The sequence below is a fragment of the Cryptomeria japonica genome, chromosome 10, assembly GCF_030272615.1.
Source record: "Cryptomeria japonica chromosome 10, Sugi_1.0, whole genome shotgun sequence".
In the NCBI taxonomy this organism is placed as follows: domain Eukaryota; kingdom Viridiplantae; phylum Streptophyta; class Pinopsida; order Cupressales; family Cupressaceae; genus Cryptomeria; species Cryptomeria japonica.
The window spans coordinates 492,104,986-492,127,480 of NC_081414.1; the positions used below are offsets into that span (position 1 = coordinate 492,104,986).

Here is a 22,495-nt window from a genome sequence, read left to right on the forward strand (position 1 = left end):
ATGGCAAAAGTTCACACAGGAAGGAGTTTTCCTTCTCCAAGATGGACAGGCACTCAAGGATTCCTCGGAAATGGAAACTCAAAAATTTGACTAAGTATGAAGAAATTCCTTCTCCAAGCTCCAAATGCGCTCATCTGCAAAATGTTAAAAAATGATAAAGCATCAAGAATTCATCTATCCAATCCAATGACAACATCAAGGCGTCAAGAGACACAAAGGTCCTACTGTGATGTTTTCACACATTGCCCCATTGCAAATGGGAACCCCCTACTTTTTAGGTCCTCTTGGTCTTTTGGTTTTGGTTCTTTGGGTCTTTTCAAAATGATCTCTTCGATCTCCTCGGTTTGCAAGTGTTTTGGGTGAATTTGATCAAGTCAGCAAGTCGTTTGAGTGAATTTGGCTAAGTCTGGAACTCTTGTGGTCCATTTTAGGGTTTCACCCTTCAGACTTAGATTTGAGGTCTTTTCCTTAGGGTTTTGGAAAAAATGAGCATTGCATTGAAATCAAGACCCTTCAAAGAACCTACCAGTGATATTTGAGTGAATTCTGAGCAACTTTCTATTTTCAAAAAGTTCCTATTTTTTAGGGATTTCATTGCCTTCCGGATTGTCTTTATTTTGCCAAAAATTAAACTTACAATTTTTAGGAGTTTCTATTTTTAGTAAGTGTTATCTTGTCTTGTTTTGCCCTAATAACATTTTGAAGTACTTACTGGTTTTAGTAAGTCTATTTTTGGCAAGTTCTTCACAAGCAGGGGTTCCGGCACTAAAGACTGGGCATTCCAGAATATTTTTCTAAATCCAGAAAGTTGAAAAAGCAGGCTAATTGATCAAGAAATGGATGTGTGGAATTCATTCCAAAAGGGGAAAGCATTGAAAAATCTTCTAAGTCTGGCACGAAAATCCACTTCGATCCAAGATGGTATCCCAATCTGGAAGAGCAAAAATGGCTAAGTCTAGGTAAAAACCAAGCAAGAATCCCTCACCAAAGAAATGCATCCAAATGCAAGTGAGTGCCAAAATGAGGCCATGGAGGAATTTTCCTCCATGGCAAATTTTCCAGCACAAGGTGAATTTGGCGCTCGAAAGGAAAAGTGGGTGCTAGAAAGGGGTGGTGGAGGAATTTTCCTCCACCCCCAAAATTCCATGGCCACACCAAAACAATGCCTAAGAGCAAGGGGGAGTGCTAAAACATACACAAATTCCTCCGTGCTACCAAAATTCCACCCAAGGCACTTCAGGGCGCCAAACAGAGGGGGTAATGGAATTCTATCCACAAGCATAAATTCCTCCACTTGGTAATTTTCACACCCAAACATGTTGTGGAGCGCTAGGGGGAGGTTAGGAAGGAATTCCTTTCGGACATGAATTCCTCCATGACATGAATTCCACGCCCAAGGTTGAAGGATGAATTCCAAGGCATGGAAATTTGAAGTCAAGGAATTTCCCTTCCAAAGAAAATTCCGCCACAAGGTCATTCCAGCACCCAAGATTGAAGGTTGAATTCCAAGGCATGGAAATTCGAAGTCAAGGAATTTCCCTTCCAAAGAAAATTCCTCCACAAGGTCATTCCAACGCCCAAGATTGAAGGTTGAATTCCAAGGCATGGAAATTTGAAGTCAAGGAATTTTCCTTCCAAAGAAAATTCTTCCACGAGGTCATTCTAGCGCCCAAGATTGAAGGTCAAATTCCAAGGCATGGAAATTTGAAGTCAAATTCCTCCACAGGGTCATTCCATCACCCAAGATTGAAGGTTGAATTCCAAGGCATGGAAATTTGAAGTCAAGGATAAGAATGAGAAAGGAAAATCCCCTTGTGAAAAATTTCGGAAAATCCTCTTTAAGGAGAGAAAATTTGTCCAAATTTCAAGGTGACGACAAAATTGGCTAAGAAATAGAGTTTTCTCTCTCCTGGACCCCGGAACTAAAATTTGAAAAAAATCCTAAAAAATAGGAAATGTGGAAAATTGATCAAAATTATCCTTCAGGACAAGATGAACTCAAAAACACGAAAAAATTCCTTCAAGATAGAAAATTCTCTCTCCAAAATTTCCAGGCATTCAAGAATTCTTCAAAAGTGAAAAGATTGTTCCAAGGCAGGAAAATCTTCTAAAGTATCTTTTGTGAACCCGAAATTGAAAGATTCTTGTAAAGGATGAATTGGTAACAAGCAAGGAGAATATTCTCCATTGATGAAGCACAACCCGGAAAATTATAAAGTGCCTATGACGGCAAAATCCATTTGCATGGTGAGAATCTTTTGGCTACATGACGTAGTGGCGCATTCATGGCAGGAATATTTGACCAAGTGGCGGTTGGGTCAACGCATGCTGAACTAATGGAGCATCTTTTGCATGTAGCCGTTGTATTTAGGAGATGATGAACATTTACGACAGTATGGGCGATTTTTGCATGGAGGAATATTCATTGCATGTTGGGCGAATTTAGTGAAGAGTGGTGCATTTAATGCATTTTAGATACCAATTGTAATAGGCTGGAATTAATTGTATATGGGCATAATGGGCATTTATTGTTGATTCCCACCTTGTTGCATCATGTGTGGAGAATCTTTTAGGGAAAACCCTAATTAGGGTTTGCATGTCCTCAAGGCTTGAAGCTTACATAAAGGGGTGGCCCCTCTCATTTGTAAAAGAAGGGAGATTTGAATGGAATTGTTGCGATATGTTTTCGAGATAATAACAATGAAACATTGTTCTCTGATGGTGTCCACTTAAGTTATTTTTCAAAACTTGCATGGTTTCACCTTCCTCAGAGTAGAAGTAGAATAGTGTTTCGATTCAATGGAAAAGGTAATGGTGTTTGATGAATTTCCATGGATTATACTTTTTGCATCTTGTTGATTATAAGTTGTAGTGTAAAGTTAGCCTGAGCCACTAAATTTGTGCTGAGTTCGGTTGTGGATAGTCATTTGGATTGTGCCATTTTGGGTATTCAAATGCACTTTCTCGATTTGAAAATCCTTCAACATCCTCGGAAGATTGCACCAGTTCTTGTGGAGTTGTAGTTAATCTTGGCGAAGCAGAATTTGGTTTATCTAGAATTCGTCCATTAGAGAACTATTTGTTGATATCACTGCCCTTAGGAGTAGATTTAGATCCTTCTAAACCCTTTCCCCCTTAATTTCAGTTCATTCCAGTTCAGTTCATTTGAAGCAGAAGCATCATAGAATTTTTATATCTGATGATAAAGTTCCAACCACAACAAAGAAGTGAAAGAATGATTCAAACGTAAGTCCCCTTGGATTACCAACATTTCACATCAAGCCAATTGAGTCACGTTCGTCGCATATAGGAACCTTAGAGTCGATTGTTTGAACTTACTGCAATTTTAGCATACAATCATACTTTGATCAAGAGAGAGTGAAGTGACCGTTGGGTAACTTTATTCTATGCTAGGTGTTGTCATAAAAAACATGTCAACGGGTCCAAGATGAGCACATCTAGTTTATGGCATTCCAAGTTCAAGAAGAAATCCAGTCTCAGGAAGTTCATGGAGGACGATTTCTATTCCAAAGAACGCCAATTGAAAGACCTCAAGATTCAAACAAATTCAGATGAGAAGAATTTACGACTATCTTGAATTTCTTTCGAAGGTCCAAGATCCCAGTCAAGAAAGAGCAAGGAGGAAGAATTCCAATTCTAATCATTCAAAGTTCATGAGATCTAGTTCAAGTATGAAAGACTTCAAGATTGACAGAATTGTCAACACGGAAAGATATTCCAAGAAGGTGAATTCCCAAGCAAGTACATGGAAGGAAGAAAATGATCAAGGAAGGATAATTTCAGAAAAGTTGATCAAAGTTAGACTGTCGGTCCAAATGATGCAATTTGGGAATATACTCCCATCACAATCAATCAAAATGGAATATTCTTTTTAATGAATTACCGGGTCCACTAGGTGTCCAACATGTTGAGGTGGCGCCCTGTCATGTTCTCCGGCCAATCATGTGTTTCCAAACCGTCATGACCAAATTCAATGCATTTGCCACCAAGGAGAGGGATAGTGGGTGTGCTATTTTGGGCGAGAATCTATTAAATGCTTGATGGAGTGGCGGCTCATTTAATGCATAGTGGTCACCTTACTTGGAATAATGGGTCATTTAATGCAAAGTAGGCGTATGCCTTATTTATTACTAGACCCACTACTTGGCACCACAAAGGGTTCATTTTTGGTCAAACCCTAATTAGGGTTTTGCATCTTGTAATTTCGGCCCTCGATTTCAAATCAATCTTGGTCATTCATTTGTAGGAGGATCTCTATAAAAGGCTTGTCTTCTCATTTGTAATTCATTAGATAGTTAGCTCATTAGAAGCAGAGAGCTCTTGCTCGTTAAAGTAGAAGTAAAATAGGAGAAGGAGAAGACATTGTTGTAAGATTTGGAGAAATAAAATTTGATTTCATTGAAGATATGGTGGATTCATGTTTATTTCAACTTGTTGCATGGTGTTCTTCCAATGTCTTAATTGTTAAATAAAGTGCTTTGATTTCAATGGAGAATGTAATGGTGTTTGATGAATTTCCATGGTTCATACTTTTTGCATCTTGTTGATTATAAGTTGCAATGTAAAGTTAGCCTGAGCCACCAAATTTGTGCTAAGTTCGATTGTGGATAGTCATTTGGATTGAGTCATTTTGGGTATTCAAATGCACTTTCTCGATGTGAAAATCCTTCATTATCCTTGGAAGATTGCACCAATTCTTGTGGAGTTGTAGTTGATCTTGGCGAAGCAGAACTTGGTTTATTTGGAATTTGTCCATTAGAGAACTATCCATTGACATCATTGTCCTTAGGAGTAGAATAGATTCTCTAACCCTTTCCCCTTTAATTTTAGTTCATTTCCATTGTGTTCATTTGAAGAAGAAGCATCCCAAGATTGCAATATTTGGTGAAGAGGTTCTAGCCATCACTGCAGAAGAAGTGAAGAACGATTCAAGTGTAAGTCCCTTTGTGTTACCAGCATATCACTACGACCATTGAGCTTATCCACATGTTAGTACCTGACAGAGATGAATCTTGGAGTCACCTGTATGATCTTTCGCAATCTTAGCATACACAAGATTTTGCTCAAGAGAGGATAAGGTACCTTGGTATTTTATTTTGTGTTGGTGTGGTCATAAAACACCCGTCAACAGGTACAAGGTGGAATAGGGAGCTGCACTAAGAAGCAAATAAGGCATCAATTAATTTGTAGTATTTCAACAACCTTCCCTTCAATGTTGCAAACAACTCTTACTAGGAGAATTTGGTAGCTGCATTGACAATTTCAAGAAAAGGCTACAACACACCTTCTCAAAAAGACTTAAGTGGAAAGTTGCCTGTGGATGCAACTAAAGAGGCAAAGTTAGTTGTGGAAGAACAAAAGAAGCAATAGCAAAAATATGGTTGAACTATTCTTTTAGATGGGGGTGGACGGATGCAAAGAACTGCACCCTTATCAACTTTTGGGTAGCTTCAAATGATTGAGGTAATATTTTTGAAGTCAATTAATGCATCTAACAAAGTAAAAAATGCAAAAAGAGTCTAAAGTTGGAGGAAGTTGCCTTAGAGGTGGGCATAGATAATGTAGTGGAAATTATAAATGACAATACAGCAGTGTGTGTGGTGGCTAGGAGATTGCTCCTAAAGAGGCATCCATCACTCTTTTGGAACCCTTGTGCAACACATTGCTTTGACCTTCTTTTTGAGGATAGAGACAAAATTGATTGGGTGAGACTGGGTGTAGTAGATGCAAAAAGCATAACAAAAAATTTATTAATGATCAATGAGAGGTCACACCAAAAGGAAAAAGCCAATGTGATCGAGTGTCACAAGATTTGCAATGATCTTCCTAACATCGCAAAGTATTATTGTTTTGTTGACTTCTTTGAAACAAATGTTTGTGAGTCAAGCATAGCTAGACTCATCATATTCAAAGAAGCTTAAAGAAGATAGGGTGGATTCAGGCAACGGAGTACTTTCCCAACCCCCATTTTTTCTATTTGAGTGGCTTCATTAACCCTAATGAATAGGTTATGGAGGGCCTCATGACATGCATTGAGAGGATGACACTCGAGGTTGAGGTGAGAGACCTCATTGTCAAGAATTGAAAAATTAGAGAACCGATAGGGGTAATCTCTAGCTATTCAAGGAAGAACCACTCAATCATAAAGTAACAAAAATTGAAGTATTTACATTACATGCATCTTACAAGTTACAAATTTCAAATTTACAACTATTGATAGAATATGGTTTGCTTACGAACTCTTGAATTTATTATTTTGTAGGTTCTTGGTTGGCAGATTGGGGTGCAGATACTCCAAATCTTCAAAGATTAGCACTCAGCATTTAAAGTCGGCCTTGTAGCGCATCTTGCTATGAGTGCAACTGTTGTTTGTTTGAGGCCATCCAAATGAAGAAGTGGAATAAATTAATTCAAAAAATGCCTCAATGACCTTGTCTTTGTACAGTACAACATTCTGCTTCGCACAAGAAAGGTAGAGGACAAATCAAAGGAGGTCATTAATTTGGATGACATTGATCCTTATAGCAATTGAACAAGGTAGAAAGAGAAGCCCCCATTGTTTACTTCAGATGAGATTCTTGATCCATGTAATATCCCTAAATTTGAAAGAAATTAATCAACATCCCTTAGCCAACACCTCTTGTACATCTCCCCTAGAATCCTAAAGGAAACAAAAATGATTAAATGTTTTTGCCAAATAAGACAAACCGCTCAGCCACACAAGGAGACAAAAGATGCTATCAGACAAAAGACACTAGAAGACAAAATATATTAAAAAGCAAAAGAATAAAGGAAACCTATTAAGAAAGTGTCATTCCCCAACCGTAAGTAATAACAATCAAAAGGCAGCAGGTGTAATGAAAAGACAGCCGTTGAATCAGTGCATCCCTTCATAAATAAAAAGGCACGACCTTTCCACCATGAGGGGTATAAAAGGGAGTAAGCAGCAAATTGTAGAGGACATCGAATGATGAAGGGAAAGGAAGAATAATAAATCTGAAACATCAACTGTATAAGAAATCCAGAAAGGGAAAATAGAATAATAAAGGAATGAAACAAGCATTGATAGGAAATAAGGAAATAACCAATAAAAAACCGAAATCTGATTTAGTATCATCAGTGTCATGCCCCGACCCTAAGGAGTAAAAGACAATATATGAAAAAATATATATATACACCCTGGATCTGAGTATTACAATAAGGATCAGCTTTGTCAAAGCAGCAATTTGTGTAGCATAAAGAATAATATCTAAACCAAACCATTTCCAAGCAGCTGCGATTAAGGGAAGAGACAGCCATTAATTATCAAAGGACGCCTCTTTGTGAAGAGACTCTTGGTAAGAGTTGTGTCTCTACGTTCCTCTTAAAGGCTATATATGGCAGAACTTCCTTTGAAGAAAGGCATCAAAGGAGATCAAATTTGATAGCAGTAATCTGCTTTCAGAATACAGCAGTCTTGAATCTAACAGGTGTTGTGGTATGCAATGTGATGATATTGTTTAACATATAATCTCTTATGAATTTTTGATATAGTTAATAATGAGAATTGCTAATCTATCTATTTATTCTCCTACAAACGTTCATGTAGGGATTAGTAAGGAAAAACGATTGGGAGAACAGAGACGAGTTCCCCATCTAAGTAGGCCACCCCATGTTGGATGGACAAGAGTTACTACCACCTGTCGGCCAAGGGGTGTTATATCACACCCTTGGGCTTAGTTGCGGCAAATGTTCCAAGCACCCTATCATGCTTTCCTCTCCAATCCCTATGATGGTTGGTGTTAGAAGCAATCATGTATGGGTTAGTAAGGAGAAACAATTGGGAGGGCAGAAATGGGTTCTCCATCTAAGTAGCCCACCCCTTGTGGGCCAAGGGGTGTCATATCACGCCCTTGACCTTAGTTGCAGCGAATGTTCTGAGCACCCTATCGTGCTCTTATCTCCAATCCCTACTATGGTTGATTATAGAAAATGAAGCTATAGATTAAAATATGTGATGTTATTTAACTTAATTGCTTATTTATTTAAAAGTTCAATAGCTATTATATGATTTAAATATAGAATACTATTTGTAAACAAATTATGTTGTGGAATTGCTACTTCGGGAAAAAATCAAGTATACCCCAATTTGGCGACATTACAATCCATCTACCAATCTCACACCTAAGATGATGTGATCCATCCTTCAACTGTGCAATTAACAACTTTGCTTTCCCCTTAATTGCAGCTTTCAAGTAAGCTTTTCATCATGTTCCCAAGTGGCATTAAATATTTTGACGTGATAAGCTTTCTTTCAACCAATTTGCTTTGTCATCTATCATATATTTTTCTCTCACATATTTTGTTATTTCCTCATTGGTGTTAGGACACTCTTGCAACTTCACCTCCCATTTATTCATCTATTTGTCGTCCTATTTAATCCATGTTTTCTTCCTACAACTTAATCCACAACCATTCTAGGCCAGCAATGGTTATCCATATTTTGAACCTTTAAAAGGGAGGGTACCTGCAATTTCATTGAGTGGTTAACTTATAACAAACTGGAATTAAATTAGAGTTTAATTTTATCAAAAGTCAAGGAGCATTATAAAGAGTCATGTCTATGAGGGAAAGAAGGTATATAAGAGAGATCAAAAGGGAGAAGGAAGCATCATTGAATAAATTATTAAATTTTGTATATCTAAATCTTACCCTTTGCGGAACATGGACTGTTGTTCAACAACCTGAGGACAAAACCTCTCAAGGTCTGAAATTAGAGGACAAAAAACCCTCAGACAGAGTTGAGACATTTCAAAGACATTTTAGTGAGATAGAACACTGCAGATTTGGGATAATTAACAGCAGATGCAAAGGATATATTCCCTCCTTTCTGAAGTATATTTATATTTTATATCTGAATTAAAATAAACTGTTAAAACTGCAGTTTCTGAAGTTGATATCATATCTATAATTAATTGTGCTGCTATAATTTTGAGTTAGATTTTATTATGTAAAGAAAAATAAGGAAAATTTAAACAAGACATTATAACAAGCAAGCCAAAAAGGATTTTCTTGATTTTCCAGCGCCATAATGGAGGCCATAATAAAGGGCTTACAAGGATCTTATCATAGTGGTCACAGAAAATCTTTTCATAGAGGTCACAATGGAGTTAAAAAGGAATCTTGTCGTGGGAGTTACCAAGGATAAATGAGAGGTAAAATATATCTTAGGTGTCTAAAGAGTTGAAGAGAATTTTACCATGATGAGGAAGTTAAAGAATCAACCATCCCACATGGAAGAAACAAGTCATTTAAGGGCTCTTTAACTATCTAGCATCCCACTTGAGGATCCCAAATTCTTAGAATGCCAATGGCAGTAAGCAGATAGTGCATGGAAGGACTGTTCAAGGACAAGTGCAACACCAATACTCCTCTTAGATTGGATCAGGTTGGCACCCAAACCTTCTCAGAAATTTATTTTTTAATCTTATGTACTTTTACTAAATTGCTAATTATGATGATATTTAAGCCTTATTTTGTAGTTTGAATTATATTGGTGTTTTCCACCTTGCTGTTGAAATAGTTTAGACTTGCCTCATAAACTCCAGACTCAATTCAAAGAAAGAAAGAAAAAGCAAATTTCATCGTTTCAATCTATCTTCCATGTTCTATATTTTAATTGCTTTCTAAATCAGAATTCTTCGATTCAGATTGGAGCAATTATAGTAGCAGGTATCTTGGAAGAATTGCCATTGTCAGCAGATTCCAGTACTCAAATTTCAGATTTTTGAATTTCAGATTTTTTGTGCAGAGTATTTCCAGCAGTAGATTATTATCAGAAACATAAGACTGATATCAGAGCATTTCAGTATGCAACAAATTACCAAAAAACCCTTCACTGTTATTAGTACACCTTTACTAGATATTTAAATTTGCTGTCTTGAATCACTGTAAGACCAACTTCTCTGTACAAACAAGCTTAGTCCCACGTTCTAAACAACGCCATGTCCATGGACAATGTTCATACAAATTTGTCTAAGAAATACCATATGACAGTTGATATAATTTATTCCTCCTATGGTTACATGCAATCCCCAAATCCTGTAACTGCACACCCCCATAAATACAGACCGATGTTCATATGTTACCATTTCATTTCTATTTACAAACCCTTATTTTAAAAAAAAAATTAAAAACGCATTTAAGATTACTTTATGTTTCCATATACATGCATGCCCAACATTAAAAAAGCATAAAACTTAACAAAATTAAACTGGAATCCTAAGTCCTGCCTGATTGAAACTCGTTAAACCATTTAAACTTATTTTGGGGACAATTCCAGTTATAAACTAATTATAAATTACGTTTTCCTTAAATTAATAAGATCAAAGGAATTTAATTTGTACCTTATTTTCCAAATATATAATTATCACCTATCAAAGTGCTGGCAAAATCTTGTTGCAGATACAGAACGTCAGAGAATTAATTTGATGAAACATGTCATGTGCATCAGACAGATTAGAGATATACAAAACCCAGAGATAGAACATTTGCACAATAATACTGACCTCTTTCATGGCAAGCCAGCAACCAACCATGACAACCTGATCCACTGGTCCCACAGCCTCGATAGCTTCAGCATCATTATCTTCAGCATCCTGTTCTTGCATTGCATTCACTGATTCTTTCTCCTCTACATCATCTGGCAAACTCTGACTTCTTGAATGTAAATCTTCAATTAAACTTTCTATGTTTTCTGGCACACTCAATGCATTTGAAGAAACTACCCAAAGTGCCAGTGCTGAAACACGAACCACAAGCCCAAGCAGCTTCTCTATGGCAAGCTGCAGCAAAGAGGCACTTGCTTGAGTACTAGCAGAAGTCCAATCCAGTTCTTCAATAGTATATCGCAACGCAAGCAATATCCCATGAATGAAGCTGTGTTCACACGCTTTGACCAGATCCTTCTCACCCTCTTCAATACCCATATTCAACCAGTCAACCAAGGACAAGATGTATTCCCCAACTGGGGTTCCAATATTATAGTCACGTGAATTGATCTTTTTAGTTTCTGTAACACTATTGCAGTGTGAATTACATCCAAACAATTGACAGTCAGAAACATAGTTTTCAGCTATTTTGACAATCCACCCCAGGTCTAGAACATACTTTTTGAAAATGAGACGCAGAATCAAAGCTCCTGCATCACTTTCTCTAACACGTGGACTACTCACAAGAGATTTTGCCCACAATATAATTTCATGAACTGCCATTTTATTAGAAATACCAGGTAGAGGCGTTGGGAACTGTAAAAGGATTTGAAATGCATTTTCTCTCAACTTATCCCAACTATCTACAATTGCTCCAACCACTACCAACGTGGAGTCTGCTAAAAGCAATCCTTCATCATAAGGAGAGTAGTGACAAGTCTCTTGAGAAGATGACAATGCAAAATGACCATTCTCTTGTTTTAAAGGTTGATTAACATGCCAGATATCAATCATAACCAAAAAAAGCTCCATAGCCATGCTCTTTCTTTCATAGGGAGCAGAAGGATATAAGGAAAAAACAAGAAGACGACTCAACCACTTCATAAACTGATCAAGTTCCTTCACCCCTGATTCCAGTATACTCTTATTCTCGTTCTTACTACAATTTGTCATCAATGAACAGCCTATTCCTTGACCCTTATGGGATTCACAACAGCTAGAACTTACATGTGTTTGGTGTGCAGCTTGTTTCATCTTCCTTTCAATAGCAGTTCGTACACGTGAAAAATACTTTTTAAAAAGGCTGGTCCACTTCATTCGAAAACCTGTAGAAGAGCAGCGCATATTTAAAGGAATTGCAATTCGCATTAGATTCAGTTCTAATGTGGAGACCAAACTCGATGTCTTGGGATTTAAAAACAGCAATTCTGCAGCATCTATACGAAGGGACTCATCAATGTGTGTCAATGCAAGCTTTAGCCACTCCACAGGCACATGAACCTCCAATCCTTTTATATGAACCACAGCCAAGCTGCCCAAGCTTTCCTGTGCAAGACCATTATTATTGTCTGCAAGTTCTGAAGGATGGTGGTACCAGTCAATATCACCTTCAACCAAAGCAAGTAAACGAGCTACCTTCAACAAAGAGATACTTGCAGCCACATTCTGGTTAATGGTTAAAGCTCCTGGAAGACCAACTGCACCGTCCAGTTCATGCCAGCTAAGTATGTCATTCGTAACAGTTTCACTATTGAAAATAAAACCAAGCATAGGAAAAATCCCATCAACATCTATCTGCAGTGCAACTGGCAGAGCATAGGTGTTCAGATTAGACCGGAGCCTGACCGATCCAGAAACTAACCCAGAAATAATAGGAGGTATCCATAGGCGCCTAAAGGCTCTATATCCCTCTTCAATCTCACTCTCAGAACTCCAACAGTCTTCTCGCAGGCGCTCAAGGAAGCATTTCAAGAATGAAGTTGCAGAACAGCAGACATCATCATCTACATAGGCTTGAACAGTCTCAAAAAGCAAATTTGGGCTCATGTTTAGGAGATTGGTGGCACCTAACCGCTGAGTCAGGATTGAAAGGGGCATATACCTCCCCTTGCGATGCCCACCAACCAATAATAGTTCAGATGTAATTCTGTGTAAAAATTCTCTTGACACATCATTTCCTTCTTTTAATTCAGCTTTTGCATTAATTTCCACTGATTTTTTCTTCAAATTCTTGGTGAGATGGAGTTGTACATCTATCAGTAACTCAAAAACAACCTGTGCCTGTTTCACAGTCTGATTGAGAGGATCTTCCCAGTTATTCCATATTATTTTTAGTATACGATAAACCATAACTTCTGTAAAAGGATTGTAAGGTTTGACAGAAATACTGTGCAGTTTCAATGCATTATCTAGTTCCCCTTTTGCAATGGTGGGAAGATGACTTAAAAAAGAAGCTTTTACCTGTTGTAAACAAATCTGCAATGCAGTTACTGCATGGAAATTAAAGTGACTGTCCACAGAGCTTTCACAGAGATTGCACAAGAAAGGCAGTATGCCATCAAACAGGATAGTCCAAAGACTCCAAACTCTCTGGTCCTCTGTATTGCTGCCCTTAATTGTGTCTTTTTCAAACAAAAGAAGATTTGTGTTCAGAACAGACCTCGGAATAGCAGTTAGCATTCCCCTTAATAAACATAGTCTACCAAAGTCGGTAAAAAGCTTCACCTGTGAAGCCAAATTTCTATTGTACAGTTTCATAACCACAGCCTCTAAACACCCTCCATCACAAGTTTCAATTATACCTAAATCAGATGTAACAACAGCAAATTTAATGTCCAGTTGCTCAAAAATTGCATTGGAAACCAAAAGTGCAAGTTGTGGCTCAGAAATTATTTGACCAGCAGCACAAAAACTGACCCCTGCAGCCAGCATGCAGTCCCTGGAAAACACAGAGGACTTTAAAACATCCAAAATGGTGCTTACAACTATCTCATAAATAGTTTGGCCTTCATGATGAGAATTTGAAAATGAAATACAATCGTCATGGATAACTTGTGGAGCAAATTTGTGTGGAAACTGTTGAAGCAAATAATAGACAGAAGACATGCCATCTTGACATTGTTCCATGGTAGCAGGAGAAGGATAAACTCCCTCATTAGCCTCTTTTAGTACAGACTGCAATCCATTGCACAAATGAAGGGAGATTATAGTTGAGCATCGTTCCGTTACTTCTTTGAAAAATCCAGATTTAGGCAGGCTAAGAATGGATGTTGCTACACGTGCCAACCCAAACCTACGACATTTTTTTCCCGTTAATCCATATTCTTTACACAGATGTTCAAAACAGTCTTTGACAAGAGACTGGTGGTTGATTGGGAAGTTCTGAGAAAAAGCTGAAAGGAGACTCCGATGCAATGGCAAAGAGTTTTCCACAAATAATATCTCAAGATACAATGGCATCGCAGCACGAAGATACTCATCTGTGTTAGACTTGACCACAAGTTCTGAAAAGGCAGCTACAACTTTTTTAAATTCTGTAACTTGAGAATGAATTGAAGTAAGTGCTGATAATTTGCATAACTCGTCAATAAACTTTAGCTTGGCAATTGGAGGAGAAAGAGAATGCAAAGATTCAATATATGCGGGTGGCAGAATCACCGAGTCATAAGTCCATTGGTGCCGACGTTGAAGTGCTCTCCATTTTGCCGACATGTTCGCTAACTTTTATTTTTCGGAAATAGCAAACAGCCTTCTAAATTAAATAGACATCTCAGAACAGACTTCGTTATGGGCGTAATCGCAGACGGATACTTCCTAATCCAGCATCCCTTCCATCACTTTTCCATGAACATACAGTAACTTCTCCCCACCGGGTATAATATCAATAGACCTTTCAACCAAAATTTCACTGTGACTGATTCCAACTTTCCCTCGTGAGATTTCAAGAGGCAAATGTATGTGACCACCAAATTCTTATTTTGTTGGGGTATAGGTTTTAGACTCACCGAATGGATGAAGAATCTGGGGACAAAATAAATGAACTCCTCTGGCAACTTTCAATCAAAATCAACTGCGACATTATCCAACTTTACTTCCTGAATTCTTAAAAGCTGATAGGTATAACTTCTAAAGGCCTATTTTCTAAGGGTTTGGGAATGGCTGCTGAAACACTATTTCAATATGCTGAGGATCCAAAATCGCTAAACGTAAAAATTAGCGTGCATACAGATAAATAGGCTGAAATGCTCGCTCACCTTACATTGAGTAACAAGCTCCTTGATGCTGAAATTCCAATACTACAATGAGCTCAGATTCCCCTGCAATCTTCCCGACTTGGTGAACGCTGCAGCCTGTCGCGGAGAGTGCCTTCAACTCAGGTTTGCTGGAATCATAAGCACACGGTCTAGGGGAAGCTCACAGAAGTGGATTTCCATTTCGATGTTTTTCTATGCGACTTGATTGTTTATAATTAAGGTAATGATGTACTTTGAATTTATTATCTGTGAAAAGGTTAAAAAGTGATAATTTTAAAGTGACAGATATGTGATAGACTTTGTATCAATAGTGGTTCATTAAACTATTAAATTAAATAACATCTAATTTTAATTGTTTATCCGTATGAATCCATTCACATATTTCACTTTAGCATTATGAATGTGTGGTCATCGAATTGGTGGCACACGATTTTATGTCCATCCTCAGCGATGTACATAGATTGGCTGGCATGCATCTCAAATATTAACTGAGCCCTAAATACATCTCATTTTGGCAAATTTGGGGATTATTTTCTTCGTTGTTTTCCTCCCACCATGGTTGTGCAACAAACTTCGTTTCCTCATAGCACCTGCACAAATAACGTTTGTGCATCCTTCCTCCTAATTTTCATGTTCAATGATGGATTGTTGCTCCTTCGTACTTGCATTTTGCTTTGTTTTTTCATCATTTTTGTTTATGACGTTGAGGGTTTCATTTCAAAGATCTCTCTCACTTTATAATGCATAAATCATAACACAGAAAATGAAAAGGATATATTAATGTCTAATTTTATTCGAAACCCCTCATTTTTAATCATGAGATTTAATGGGATTATTGTTATGGCATTGAGGGTTTTATTTCAATTATCTCTCTCGCTTTATAATTCAAAAATCATTACACAAAATGTAAAAAAGATAGATTACTATCTGCTTTTATTCGAAACTGATGCTCTGCAAAAAGGATTAGAAAATCTGTTTGATGGCAACACACACAAGAGCACAAAAAAACAAACATTAGTGTTAGCAACAAAAGATTATCCTAAACAGGCATATCAAAAGAGATATTAAGCATGAAATAGAAAGCATATAAACATAGAATAAAATAGCTAATCAAGATGTTCATAGTTGCTCCTCCCTTGTTCCTCTCCTCTCCAAGTCCCAAATGAGTGTAGCTCTCAGCTTTTAGCACTAGCCATGGATGTCATATGGAGATTCAAGATAGTTGAATATGATAAGCAAATGCTATGCAAGTGTAGATAGTGATGCTATGAAAAAGCTCTATGCTAATACCAGTATAACAACAATACTCTAATGTTTCTCTTTTTTGTTTGAGGAGAAGGGTTCTATTTATAGAAGAAATGGGGAAATGAAGGGTTAAGATTGAGTAATTTTAACAAGGGTTAGGATTGAAAGATATTCAATCCATGTGAGACTTTCAACCCAATCCCATGTTGACAAGTGTCACCATAAGGAGGCTTGAGAGGAGAGATAAGGAGCATTAAATGCTTGAGGGGACATGATGGTTACCCTAGTCAAAGAAATAAATGCTTTGAAGAGACACATGGGTTACATGAGGGTTAAGTTAGGGGTCAAAGTCCTTAACCATGGGTGCAAGTGGAATTAACCATTAATGGTCATGTAAGAGCCATAAGTGGTTTGGAAGACTTTAGAGGTTAATTTGTTGAACACACAAAGCATTAATTGCTTTTCAAAGACTTTGGAGTCTTTGAGAAGTGACTCCAATATGCTTAGGAATGTGACAATATTTAGGGGATGGATTAGGTTAATTAGGAAGGGTTTAGAAGAATCTAGAAGGGGTTTAGGCATGCAAGTGGATTTTGTAAGAAAATGCAAATGGGAGAAATTTTGGTATTTTCAATTAAAATAAAATCATTTATTTCAATTAAATGGTGTAATTTGCATTTGGATAAATATTCAAATAAATATTAATTTATTTAAATGAGAAAAAGGAAGATAAAGCATTAAAATGCTTGAAGACTTTGAGGGAAACCATTAAAGGCTTGAAGACTTTAAGGAAAACCATTAAAGTCTTAAGAAGACTTTAAAGGAAGCCATTAAGTTTGAAGACTTTAAAGCCATCAAGTTTGAAGACTTTAAAGCCATCAAGTTTTGAAGACTTTAAGGGAAACCATTAAAGGTTTCAAGTGGGTGAGGATAAATAGGATTTTAAATAAATAATTTATTTAAAATAGTTGTGCAACTTGCTTTTGTAGGAAAATACAAGTGGGTGGAAAATAAAGATGATTTAAATAAATTATTTATTTAAAATAATTGTGCAACTTGCATTTGTAGGAAACTACAAGTGGGTGGGGGATAAAGGTGATTTAAATAAATTATTTATTTAAAATAATTGTGCAACTTGCATTTGTAGGAAAATGCAAGTGGTTAGAGGATAAAGGTGATTTAAATAAATGTTAATTTATTTAAATGTGAGAGGTGAGATTTTGGGGGATTTAATTTATTTAAATATAAGAGAATATTTAATTAAATAAATATGATTTATTTATTTAATTAATGGTCTGAATTTGGTTAAGTGAATTAAATCAAATAAATTGAATAATTTATTTAATTAATAGGAGAAGAGGGTTAAGATGAATTAATTAAATATATTAATTTAATTAATTATTAATTGATGGTTAAATAATCAAATAAATATTAAATATTCATTTAATTAAGTGGACAGATTTATATGACTACATTTGCCCCTCTTTGAGACGGTGCGGTTTTATCGCGTCGTTTCAAAGAAAGAAAAATAGGTGTGAAGAAATGCCCCATAAAATGTAAATTTAATGGGTGGTATGCCCCCTCGAGAGATGGGCTAAATTTTTTTTGAAAAATCGGGCGATCTCTCGAAAAAGAATGAAAAGTGGAAGGGAGGTAGAATAGAAGAAATTAGAACTAATGATGAAAGAATGGGAGAAAATGGAGTGAATATGAAGAAACAACAAGCCAACGAGTACCCCGAGGTCATGCAAGAGATACATAGCAGATGTAGTGTGGGGTTTGGATTGATGCTATACAATTGATCAAAATTGGTTGGACAATCTGGTGCAATCGGTTTAATTGCCCCGGTCAAGTCAAAGCGTGACAGTTGATGTCAGTTGGTCGCTTGGACATGATAAAGTCTGAGTAAGTGAATCAAAGTGACCTGATGTGACTTAGACAATTGATGTAATTGCCCGTTGAAGTCAAGGTATATGAAGCAAAATACTCGTTGAGACTTAGACAATTGATGTAATTGTCCATTGAATTGTGTTTGATTGGTTGATCAATTGATAGTGTGTGCGTGGGATGGATGATTGTGGTGAATCATAGCAGCCCCGTTGAGACCAGGTCATTATGATAAATGGCTGATGTAGTATAGGATTACCATAATGGATTACCTGTTGAGACCCGAAGATACTTGATCAAAGTATCTGTTGATAGTCTAGGTGTGTGTGAGTCGATGTATCTGTGCAGATAGAGTAACTTTCTTGACTTATTGGATGACTTAGGATAGGAAACACAATCCCTCCTATTTAGAGATGGATGGTGATGAACGTGGCTTGATTAGGTTGATTGGGACACGATATAGGGTATGTGATGGTGATTATCGAGATGGGGAGGGTGGGGAGGGGTTCAATGTTAGATAGAAGAAATGGAGGACCTATTACATTCCTATGGAAAAAGAGGAAAATAGAGTATCCATTGTCATTACTATGTATGATTGATATGCAGCTATTTATGAATGTATGGATGGATGGAATGCAATATATACAAATGAGATGGAATGATAATCCATGGTGTTTTATTTTTCATCATTGAGCTTTAAAATGTTGTAAGAAAATACAAGCAACTTGACATAAAGATTCAAGATGACCAGAGTATTTCTTACATGGATTTTGATATAGCAAGTTAATACAAGCAACTTGATATAATGGATCAAGTTGACCTGAGTATTGCTTGCAGAACAAGCAAGGATTATCTCCTTTCATGCATGACTTGGAACGTCCTCCTTGATCTTAGACTGATCATATCCTGAGACAAGTGCATACCGTAATAAGAGATAAAACCTTTATCCAGTTTGGATGAGGTAGGAGGAACCAAAGAAAAAGCATTGTACCTGCAAACAAACAGTATATACATAAAGAATAAAGAATAAGGATCCTTGGTAATGGTTCATGCTCATATGGTCGAGGTATACGCTGTAGTCAGCAAGCCGTAGTGATCTATGACTGTATTTTTGCCTATGATCACGTAACTTAGTGAACTTCCCACGTAGACACCATTAGTACATGCCCCAGAACTTCATCAGAATAATGTGTCGAAGATACACAAACAATGCCGTAGGAACCTGATATAAATTACTAGACCATAAATCAACCAAGTATTCGATAGCATAAACAAAATTTTCTTGTCAAAGAAAATTTCATCTTGTCTTTGTTTTGGTAAGGAAGGATGCATCCTTGTTGAAGACAGTTTTGAGTGTTGATGTTGATTGTGTGGTCGATTGATAAGTGATCATTTTGTGGAGTATATCACAATGTTTGTTTGGCATCTGTGCGGATGAGTATGTACAATGTTTTGCCATGTTTTTGTTTTATTTTTGATGTTTTTTGATGTTTTTTGGATTTTGTATTGTTTTTGAATTTTTTGGTTTTTTGAAGTGTTTTGAATGTTTTTTGGATTTTGTGAGATAGTTTTAAATGAAGAACTTTAATGAATCATAATACAATGTAGAATCCACTTCCATCAATAGGTTAAGGGAATTGCCCCCAGTTTTAGACATGACTATGAAAAAGCGGGATGCTTAGACGCATGAAGTATTTATCATAATTACAGAGAAATAACAAGCCATGGTTTTCGGATGGATGGATGTATGTATGAAGTAGATGTGATCGCAACAAGTCTGAAAGACAATGGAGCCATAGCCTTTACGAGTGGTGCCTGTTTTCCAGGTTTTCACCATCGTACTTACCCAAGGTGCCACCAGAGTGGTTGTTCACCGTTTGGATGCATGATTTTTCTTTACTTTTTTTAATGTTTTTGTATTTTCTTCAGGACATTTTTCTGAATGTTTTTGGTATTTTTTGGTATGCAGGGGAGCCTGATGCTTTGTTCAGCTTAGGTATAAAACTGTTTGAGGTGCATGTTGTTAATTGGATCTGCGAGCGGTTCTCCTTCTGAAGTAGCCAACTGATATGCCCCGGATCCGAATACAGCAGTGACAACATATGGGCCCAGCCAGTTTGATTCAAACTTGCCCTGATGTTCTTTGTTTGGTTGGTTGCGAGGATTCTCTCAAAGAACAAGATCACCTACCTCAAATGTACGAGGTCTAACTCGGTGATTGTAGCTTCTGCTCATGCGCTGCTGATAGGCTTTGAGGTGATTGTATGCAGCTTGTCGTTTCTCATCAAGTAACTCTAAGTCCTGAAGACGGGATACTCTGTGGGCTTCGTCATCGATGAGATTGTGCAAGGAAACCCGTAATGATGGTATCTCGACCTCAATAGGCAAGATAGCTTCTGCACCATAGACCAATGAATAAGGAGTTGCACCTGTAGGGGTTCGAATGCTAATTCAATATGCCCATAGTGCCGGATTTAGTTGAACATGTCAGTCACGGCCGGCATCATTGACTGTCTTCTTTAGGATCCTCAATATGTTTTTATTGGATGCTTCGGCCTGACCATTGCCTTGTGGGTAATAGGGAGTGGAAAAGCGGTGTTGGATATGAAATTTTTCACAAAGTTCGCGGACATCCTGATTTTTGAAAGGAAGACCGTTATCTGTGATGATGGACATGGGTACACCATACCGGCAGATGATGTAATTAAGGATGAATGAGGCGATCTGCTTGCCGGTGACTTGGGTAAGTGGAACAGCTTCGATCCACTTTGTGAAATATTCGGTGGCGGTAATAATGAATTTATGGCCGTTAGATGAAGATGGATGAATCTTACCCACAAGGTCAAGGCCCCATTGACAAAAAGGCCATGGTGTCGTGATTGGTTGCAGTTCCTGAGCTGGTGCATGTATCAGGTCGCCATGAACTTGGCATTTCTTGCACTTCCTGACAAAGTAGTAGGAATCTTTTTCCATAGATGGCCAATAATATCCAGCTCGCAGGAGTTTCTTGGCTAGTGATGGACCACTTGAATGAGTCCCGCAAATTCCTTCATGTACCTCTTCCAAAGCCTTTGTTATCTCATCTTGTTCCAAACATCGAAGGAGAGTACCATCAAGACCGCGTCGGTATAGGGTTTCGGCAATAATGGTATATCGAGCAGTTTGGCGAATGAAGGTTTTTCGTTGGTTATTTGATTGGTTGGGGGGAAGGGTGTGATCACGGAATAGGTGTAGAACTCACCGTACCATGGGGATTCAGAACCGACAAGGTGACATATCATCTCAGATTCAGGGATATCATAAGCGGGGATCCAAAGCTGTTCGACCAAGAATTCGTAGCGTGTTGAATTTTGTGGAAGATCTAGGAGAGATGCGATGGTAGCCATGGCGTCAGCAGCTCGATTCTGATCTCTTGGTATCTGCTCAAAAGTGATAGTAGTAAATGATGTCTTTAGACTGTCTACCATTTGCTTATATGGCATGAGTTTATCATCTTTGGTCTGATATTCATCTGTTGCTCGTCGAATGACTAGTTGGGAATCGCCATATACTTGTAGTTCTTGTAATTTCCATTGTACGGCTAGCCTGAGTCCTGTGATCAAGGCCTCATACTCTGCTATGTTGTTGGTGCATGGAAATGTGAGCCTGTAAGACTTCGGGATGCTGTCACCTTGAGGTGTGATAAACAGAATGCCTGCCCCCGAGCCATGCCTAGTGTATGACCCATCAAAATATAGTTTCCATGGATGTGCTGTTGTGATCATGAATATCTCTTCATCTGGAAAATTGGAAATAAGAGGATGATCGCCTGTGAGGGGTGCATCGGCCAACTGATCTGCAATAACTTGACCTTTGATAGTCTTTCGGTCCACATACTCAATGTCAAATTCACTTAGAATCATCACCCATTTGGCCAAGCGAACTGTCAAGGCTGCTTTGCTAAGTAAATACTTGAGTGGATCAAGCAATGAGTTGTACCTTATGTGTCAACAAATAGTGCCTCAATTTAGTAGCTGCTAGGATTACTGCTAGGCAAGCTCGCTCAATAGGTGTGTAATTGAGTTCATAGCCCACCAGTGTGCGAGAGATGTAGTATACAACACACTCTTTGCCTTCTGCATTATGTTGTGCCAGTAGTACACCCAATGTTGTACTTGTTGCCGAGATATAGAGTAACAATGGTCTACTTGGATCTGGTGGCATCAACAATGGTGGATTCATGAGATAGTCTTTAAGCATCTGAAATGCTTGTTGGCATCGGGCATCCCACTGAAAGCAGATGTTCTTGTGTAGTAGATGTGTAAATGGGTGACACTTATCAGCCAATTGTGCGATGAATCTTCGAATGGATTGAAGGCGTCCTTGTAATGTCCTTAGCTGACTGATATTCTGTGGTGGTGGCATGTCCATGATTGCCTTAACTTTTGCTGGATCGACCTCAATACCTTTGTTTGAGACAATGTATCCTAGAAGTTTCCCGGAGGTTACTCCAAAGACACATTTCTTTGGGTTGAGTCGAACATGGTATTGTTCCAGTCTATCAAAGATTTTATCTAAGATGTGGAGATGTCCTTCTCTGGTGAGTGATTTTGCTAGTAAGTCATCCACATAATCTTCCAT

General features: G+C 37.7%; 1 protein-coding gene across 2 annotated transcripts in view; it reads right to left on the bottom strand.

Annotated features, from left to right (window-relative positions):
* LOC131039444 (uncharacterized) overlaps positions 1–14,953 on the bottom strand; it is a 74,975-nt gene extending 60,022 nt beyond the window's left edge. The window contains exons 1-2 of one of the 2 annotated variants that reach the window (XM_057972222.2): positions 12,951–14,953; positions 10,569–12,782 (exon numbers count right to left, since the gene is read on the bottom strand). In XM_057972222.2, the coding sequence (XP_057828205.2) occupies positions 10,569–12,782; positions 12,951–14,201 (3,465 nt within the window). In that variant the 5' untranslated portion in view covers positions 14,202–14,953. Of the gene's footprint in view, positions 1–10,568 lie in introns of both variants that reach the window. The other variant, XM_057972221.2, reaches the window with a different exon arrangement.
* Between the last annotated feature and the right edge of the window lie 7,542 nt (positions 14,954–22,495).